Source organism: Fusarium keratoplasticum, chromosome 4 (genome assembly GCF_025433545.1).
Source record: "Fusarium keratoplasticum isolate Fu6.1 chromosome 4, whole genome shotgun sequence".
NCBI classification, from domain to species: domain Eukaryota; kingdom Fungi; phylum Ascomycota; class Sordariomycetes; order Hypocreales; family Nectriaceae; genus Fusarium; species Fusarium keratoplasticum.
In genome coordinates, this window is record NC_070532.1 from 4,048,562 (window position 1) to 4,056,870 (window position 8,309).

The window sequence follows — 8,309 nt, forward strand, 5'->3', positions numbered from 1 at the left end:
TGTAGGTGATGCTGGTATCGATTCTGGGCTTGTGTGTGGCGATTCTGGCGTCCAGCAATGACACGGACGATGGGTCTTGTCGAGCTTTGCTGGGTCTAAAGACAAGCAGGGAGGTCAGCAAAGGGATCATTCACCATGGCGGCAGTCATCGCTGATGATGAGAATGCATCGATGCGCATCGAATCATCGCGTTTGTATTGACCAGTTGGTTGCGCAAACTCACTATTTACATGAGCGGAGAGTGCACGATATCAGGTTGAGGCGTGCATGGGGTGGTCGCAGTCGAGCTTGTGGCTTACAGCGCGCGCGTCGGGATCAGCGCAAAAGCATCAAAGGGGGCAATCGGTCGGGATGCGCTGGACAAGCATCCAGAGCAAAAGTGAATAGTCGTATATACGGCGCTGGTGGTGAATTTGGGGAAACGGGCGAACACGAATAAGAAAAGAAAAACAGGTGACTGCGTGGGATGAAGCAGTTTTGCGCGTCTGGGTTCACGGGCGATAGGCGTCGAAGTCTGAGGTCTGGCGAGTTGCGGCCTCACGTGCATTTTGGCGCGAAAGAAAACAAGGTGGCCCGAGCGTTTTTCCACGCAACTGGCCCGCTTCTGGCCTCTGATTGGCGCAAAAGGGTCGGAAGACACCATGGCGATTTGGAGAGCCGGAAGTCGACCTAATTTATCGAGGCTTTGACATGAATTGCGAAACAAACAGAATGAATCTTCAACATGACTTTTCGGACATGAATCTTGCTATTTTTGTAAAATATCGATAGGCGTTTGCCCATTTGCTCATTATAGACATTTCGCGACCGCCCCGAGGCCCGTTTGCGCTCTCAATTCCTATTCTTAATATTCTTATATGTCGTCAATATCGAATTCAAACAAGACCCCAGCTCTCCCCAGATTTCCCCATGCCGGCGCCAACGCTCAATGCTTGCGGCTCAAGGTCAAGCTTCCCGTAGGGCTGATGTTGACGGCGAGTCGCAGGTGGCAGTCCCTGGTTCTTCCCGGAGCTTACCCGCTTTGATGCCTTGTGTCCTTAAAATTGAGGCTACACTTTTTGGTCATCAGTCAGCAGCCAACATGCAGTAGGGGTTCGCTTCCTCCAACAGGGCCTGTCCACGTCGAATTGCCCAAGTCGAGGAGGTTGGTCATGGATTCCCCAGATGGCGCTCGGTCAGGCAACAGCCATTTTTCGATCCTGCTTTTTCTGCAGGCTATCTCACTATCATGATATTTTCTCGTTTCGCGGTTACTCGGCAATGACTTGGCACCGGGCAAAAGACAAGCTGTGCCCTGCTACCGAAGTGACTCGAATCTCGGCCCAAGAAATCAGCAGGATACTGACCAAAATGGATAGTCGTAAGACACGTTTCTCGCATTCTATGAATATCCTGTCGGGTGTTGGTCGGAGCGACCATGCTTCGTTAGTGACCGACCGACAAAGCATCCTTTCAACCGCCTCGCGCTCATGCTGTCTCATCCATGTGACTACTCGGTACTATCACAAGCCTTGGCTTTTTGCCTTGGCTCCCACCATTGTTACGATAACCGAGCGAGGGACGCGCAATCGCGAGAAAAGGCGGGCTTGCTCAATGCCCCATGGGCAGCTTTTTGACTTTGGTCCGTCACACGCCAATTATAGAAAAGATCCGAGTTTAATAATATTATCGTCAAATTCATGGACTCGTTACGAATATTGCTACAGTGAAAGGTATCGTACAAGGCCGTCATTCGTGGTACAGTGCTCCATCTCGTCGTCCTCCGCTCCGTGCGCCGCCAGTCTAGGATGTCTCTACCCTGAAGACGCCGCGCTCGCCAACAGCAACAACAAAAACTCCCGTCCCGTACCAGCCAGCGACGTCGAATAAATACAATGAATGTGAAACAGCATGAATTCCAGGCTGACAAGTTGCGCGATTTGGACGTCATGGTAGAGCAGGGCTGCACTGCATGCAGCTGAGCCCTGGAAATGGGTTTCCTGCATCTCAGTCCTTCTTGAGCATGGACCGGGCGAGCTCCGTCAAGGATGGTCCGCCAAACAGGAGCTGGTTGGTGTGTCGACCACAGGTGGTGTAGACATTGACGGCTTGTGGTGCGGGCTTGAACCATGAGTGGGATGACTTGGGCGGGGATGAGGCAGGTGATTCGGGGAAAGAAGCCTCGCTCGAGTACGAGTTGGTGCGCTGCTGGTGGCTTGTGAGACTTGTGTTCTAGGCCAGTCTTGCTTTTAACCGACATACCTTGTCGTCCATGATGGGAACCGGCTCAGGGTTTCTTCCTCGTTGTTCCTCGGAAGAGGAGCTTGTGCGGGTGCGGCCAAAGGTCATGATGATTGTGTGAATGTTTTGGAATATGTTGTAGAGATTGAGTGTTTGGTCGTCAATGAAAGAGAGTCGCGATATCTTTCAGAGTCGGGGTATCAATGGGTATCGTGGTCTATCAGCCTTCAAGGCAGCTCAGCTCAATGGGCACTCCTGGTGCGATCAATGGATATCAAGGAATGCCTGTTGTCGTAACAAAACAGTTTGATCAGGACAAGAGAATGATGGGTAGCAATCGAGGGAGACGAAGCTCCCTTAAATGCCCTCAGGGACGTGCGGCTGAAATGTGATGAGCTGGCCCCTCACGGCCCCAAGAAATCGCCAACACCATCAATGTTGCACTAGGAGCCCTAGGAGCCCTACGCGGCGACGCACCTGGTCAGCCGGCAGGTCTTGGCCCGGACTCGGTATGACGCACTGCAGATCGGGGCTACTGACAGCACCTCCGCGGCACCGAATTGGGAAGACCATGCGACCCTCGATTGCCCACCTCCTTATGGAAGGTCTCTAGAAGCCATAGAAGCAATGGATCACCCCTCCAACCACTCACGAGGAATGCCGGGCACTGCTTATCACAGTGATACAGTGGTCAATCAGCCAGCAAATCGCCCAGGAGATGTTTATTCTTGCCTTTCCGTAACCTCGGCAATGAAGCCCCCTCGCTCTATCTCGCCCTTTTCCCCTCAATCCCATGGGCTCCCCTCACCCTGCTGTACTCCCTTACTTCCCAAGTGAGGGTTTATCGTCTTCCCAGGCAGCAGAATTCCAATGATAGAAACAAGGGAGACGGTGGGGCAGATCGGCACTGTCGGCTCCGAAGGATGACCGGCGCTGCAGTCATCCGACGCCGAGCTTACGAGCTCCGCCAATCCCCACAACGGGGACCCCGACGCGGCCCGACCATATCCACTCCGTGTGAACGCCCAGTGGCCGTCGGTGCCGTTTCCCCCAGACACTCACTCAAAACGTCACTGCCAAGTGAAAAGCAATGGCGGAGGAGCGGTCACGCGGCCACCGCTTCCCCGTAATCCTCCACCTTCTGGAAGCCAGCTAGAAGGACACCCATGCATCTGATCGGCCTGTGATTCGTAACCGTGGTCTTGGTGCTTATCACTGATCACCCGGGAACCGAATGACGCGGTCGAATTAAGGTAATGGATGCCACACTAAACGAAGGAGTTCCCCCAGCCACGGTTAGGCGGCGAACTACAGCAAGGCGAAGCTTCTCACATCTCCTGTCCGTTGCAACGTCAGGACGCCCGACGAGGTCACGAGGAGAAATCACAAGGGGTAGAACGAGCCCAATTGTTGGCCCAATTCGATCCATGCTTAGAGTTGGGTATTGCAGTATTTCGTAGCTTTAATCGTACTCGGTGCTTGATGCTCAATGCTCAATGTCCAAGAAGTGACGTTGGTCTTGGCGTCTTGGCTCATCTTGCCGATTTCCCGTGCGCATCACACGCCAAGTCCACAGAGGACATCCAGACCCTTATGACATGGAAAGAAGGTTATACTACGTAGTAGCTGCTACCTTTGCTTTAAAAAACCTCTAGAACTGGTGTGTTCCAATTATCTCGAGGAGTGTCTTGGCCTGGCCCAGCCCACCCATTGTCCGTTCTTCCTCGATCTCATTTTCATCTTTACACGGGTCCCACTTTGCAGAAACTCCTACGGGGCTTGCGTTGAATATCCACAGATTAGATCTATATCTCAATATGTATGCTCTAATTTTGTCATTTTATGATGTACGGCCGAACTTGATTGGTAGTATGTTCATGCAAAAGGGACTTGAGACCCATGAGAACACTGAGTGTATGTCACCGAATGACGTTGGCATGGGCGGCAACTCGAAAGAAATCGTTATCCAGCCATCAGGGAGTCTAAACTCTGCAATATGATGACGTTGACCCTCCATTAGGCTCATCGTTTCTCCTGAACAACGATTTGGCAACGGACTTCAAGGTCGCCTGGCCGAGTGCCCGCCACGATACGAAGCTACTATTTTTGGCCAATACCCATGTGTGGTATTATCCGAAGTCCCAGCTTCATGCGTATCCTAGATCCAAAGGACGGACCGCAGAAGATCAGCTTCGGGCTGGGTGACACGACCCGCCCGTGTCAGAAACGTCGGCCGGGTTGGCTTGTATGAAAGTCATTGGCCATATTCTCCGGAGGACATAGTACAAATAAGTCCATAAGTGGCACCTCACATCCGATTTATCTTAGGCTTGGGATGCATTCAGAATGAAAAGTTCCCTAGGCACAGTGGTATCTAGGGAAGCGAAGCAACACATACCCGTTCAGCCAGAATAGCAACTGCATATAAAGCGCGAGACGATTTTTCTGAGGTAGATTGTCATTTGGTATTTAATTTGTAGCACCCTCATTACCCATACTCCTCATCCCATTCATGAAATCAGGGCGACTTAACGACTCTTCGCCACGAGACCTGCATCTATAATGGGCCGCATAGGAGGTGGAGCAACCCTATTCAGGGACAATTCAGAAGTTAGGTTGTTAACTGAAAGTAGGTAAGTAATACCGGCGCAGCGATTGGAGTTCGAGGGTGCCATTCATACTAGCCGAGACGAACTGGTGCGATGATGCTTGCATTTCTCGCGAGCGGAAACCTACGCTATAGTGGGATAAGATATGGTTCACAGTGCAAACAAAGAGCTCTAAAACTAGAGTAAGCATCAGTCTGTCTAATTGCACAGGCTTTGATACTATAGAATCATGATGCTACCTCCTAGTCGCGATCATCATTATCAAGCCTTTATTGTCCCTGATCAAAGCTATCACATCCCAGGAACTAAACAGGGAGCCGTAAGATCTCCCCAGCCAGCTCATATAAATTAGTAACAATTTAGCTACCGGGCTTACCCATGGTCAATGTTTCCAAGTGTATGGTATCTATCGTTTCAGTCACAGTACCGTTCATGCTGACTCAAATAGAACCACATGTGAGGAGTGGGAAATAGTCGGAGAAATACTAGCTCAGAAGGGCTTCAATCCTTGGAATTGACGATTTGCGTTCTCTATACGGCATGTGTTTTACGCAAGGCAACGGCATATATAGGTGCTCGGCTATTAGAGAGTTGTGACTCAACATTAAAACATCGACCAGGATTTCCGTCTACGCACAGATGCTCCAGTGAATATTGGCACCATAGGAGTATTTGGCGACAAAAGGCTAGTCCTTGGATCTCAGTTTGTTGATGCATCTGTACGATGCGAGAGTTGCTGGGACGAATGTGCAACTACCTGGGCAACAAGCCAAGGCTGTCCCCCTTCAATCTCAAACTTCTGCTTTTCTTTACATACTTTTTGATACATGGGCACTGATTTCTTTGAAACTGTGAGTTATTTTCTTCTGGTGTCTCTTTCTGATCTTGCGTTGTGGTCAACCATCTCTCTAGGGGTCACTCAGGTCTATCATCTTCGCCATAGGATACACCACTTCTACACAGCCAGAGATTTGCCATGTTTTTTTTTTTCCCCAAAGTTCTTTGAATGGGGTGCTGCGGCATAGTCTCCATTCCCACGGGGTTCAAATGCGGCCGACAGTGTTCTTGCTTGTTTCTGGAGTTGCTATTTGGAGCCTCACAAGACTACCGGTCATTATGATCACTACGCTCAACAGTGTGCGCAAGTCAAGGAACTAACGGGACTCGATCCCCGCGGCGATTCCCATGCTTCACAACTGAGGCATCGCGCTTGTCAAGAATACAGGTCTTCAACTTACTACAGTCTAATTCAAACAACAAGTATCGTCAAGCCCCAGGTTTTGACCATCGCAACAAGATGAAGTGCTATCCCTCCCGATCACGACCCTCTACGGTGTTTCCAGCGATGAACCTAACACCACTGGAGTTGTGTGACATTTCTATCTTCAAGTGGTGCCCTTGGGAATACTAGCAACAAGTGAGTATAGTAAACAAGCTAACCAGGCAGTAGAGAGATTCGAAAAAGACCAGCTTGGCTCAGCTAGTATCATGTAACGCTCACAAGAATGTATCATCAGTCAGCAGTCAGACACCCCTGAACTCTCCGACTCAATCGTGCCTCGCACCGAATAACCATCCGTGTCCGTCTTTGGAGCGGGATACGACTTCCTATCAACAGCCGCATAGCTTCTCGAGAATTGATCCAGCATACTCCCGATCCACCTCTGCTCCTCGGCAGAAGCAAACTCATACGCTATACGTATCGAGAACCCGACCCGATACGGCCCCATGGTGCCTTGTCCCACAGACTCGACCGACCGCAATATCTTCTCGACGAGATCTCGCTGTGATGCCTCCGAATTGGGAACCGGCATCCCGCACTGCGCCAGAGTCTCCTGCAGGATGAGCATGCTCGCCCAGTACCCCATATGCATCGCCCCGGCCGATTGGTGCTCGTACACCAGGACCGTCTCATACATCGAAGACACCGGATCGATAGGCGCTGCCTCGATGGGCTGCGGTATGGGGAGCGCGGCAAACTCGTCGTACCACTGGGAGAAACTCGCGTGATTCGCGGCGGCGAGGTGGGCCAGAGAGGAGAGCTGGGAGGGCTCGACCGAGATGCCAGCCTTGTTGGCCTCGCGGACGAGATAGCCCCATTTCAAGACGGGCGAGACTTGCACGAGGTTGGTGAAGAAGGCGTCAGCGACCCGGATCGTCTCGTCTGGGATCTCGGCCGGGTGGATAAGGTGCCTCCCACGGTCGAACATGACCTGGTGCCATGCCGGGCGCAAGAGGAAGAACTGGTCCTTGCCAGGATAGAACATGTCACTCATTATCTAGCAAGGGCCGTGTTAGTCTTGATCCGCTAGAGTAGCAATGGGAGAGCCGCCGCCAAGGGCGGGAGCTCAGTGAGGTCCACCCATATTGGACGACCAGGATCGAGAGAGTCCACTTGGAGTTCATGGGTATATGTGAGATGCTATATCGCGCCATCTCAATGCAGAGTAACCTTGCCGGTGATGGAATGGAGGAGACCGTGGGCCGCATTGAGGTTGTTTGGCTATGGTCGTAGCAATCTCATATAGGCGCTGATGTCACTTGACATGGAGATAATGCGAGTTCCAGCCCTCCGCCTTGTTCTTTGGGTTGGGGAGAAATGAGGAAACGTACAAGAATCCCACGAAACGAGAGTAGCATGGCCGCGTCCCAACCTTCGGCATGAGCCGTTGGCCCTCGTTGCTCCATTAATATGCCAATGCCCTTGGCATGTTGGAGCCAGGTATCGGGAGCAGTAGTCCCCGCAAAGAGCTAGGGTTATCAGTTTCGAGTTAAAGAGGCGAGTGGACAGCAGGAGGAACTACCTCGAAGAAGCATAGCAGTATCGCAGAGCACAGGGTTTCGGGTGCGCTCCATTCTGAGGGATGTCGTAGAGCCGCCTGCAGCTCGTTGAGTGTGAGGACATATATCGACCGGCTCTGAGCAATCAGTTCAGGGTCCGAGGTTTGCTTTCCAGCTAGATGTAGAGCAAAGGAACAGACAGCGCCATCGAGTAGGGCTCGCTTGCCCAGGCGGTCAACCGCTACCCACGACAGGACGCTGTATATGTCTGTGGCAGCAGATATCATATAAGACGACTGTATCATGTTGTAGAGGACCTGGGCCCTGGGAAGCTGCAGCGACCGAGCCAAGGTCAGGGGAGCATGAACCAGAGGCCCCGGTCTACGAGACAGGCTCGTGTTAGAGTCGGCTGCACAAGAGGCAGGCTTGACGACATTGTCTGCTCGCTTGCCTCGTTGACGAATCTGGTGTTTTCCCACGACGAACTTGCGGCTGCGATCGTAACCTGGACACTGAGCGCCATACTTGATACAATTGCCACATGCCGGCCTTGCCTCGTCACACTTGACCTTTCTCACCCGGCAGAGCTGGCAACCTGTGCTGCGCGGGACACCGACCATGGTCTCTGTGTGCTGCTTCCTCACCGCCGGTTCTCATCTGTGCCACGCTCGGACAAATGAACCCCCCACCGGCGGCTTG

At 52.1% G+C, this 8,309-nt stretch overlaps 2 protein-coding genes across 2 annotated transcripts; both read right to left on the reverse strand.

Annotated features, from left to right (window-relative positions):
- Positions 1–1,986: 1,986 nt before the first annotated feature.
- Positions 1,987–2,328, reverse strand: NCS57_00628700 (uncharacterized protein; the record flags this gene model as incomplete). The annotated part of the gene is made up of 2 exons (XM_053056179.1): positions 1,987–2,187; positions 2,242–2,328. The coding sequence occupies 2 exons, from the start codon at positions 2,326–2,328 to the stop codon at positions 1,987–1,989; spliced, it is 288 nt and encodes a 95-aa protein (XP_052915134.1).
- A 4,018-nt stretch (positions 2,329–6,346) lies between these two features.
- On the reverse strand, positions 6,347–8,230 carry NCS57_00628800 (Zn(2)-C6 fungal-type domain-containing protein; the record flags this gene model as incomplete). The annotated part of the gene is made up of 3 exons (XM_053056180.1): positions 6,347–7,108; positions 7,443–7,580; positions 7,634–8,230. The coding sequence occupies 3 exons, from the start codon at positions 8,228–8,230 to the stop codon at positions 6,347–6,349; spliced, it is 1,497 nt and encodes a 498-aa protein (XP_052915135.1).
- Positions 8,231–8,309: the final 79 nt, after the last annotated feature.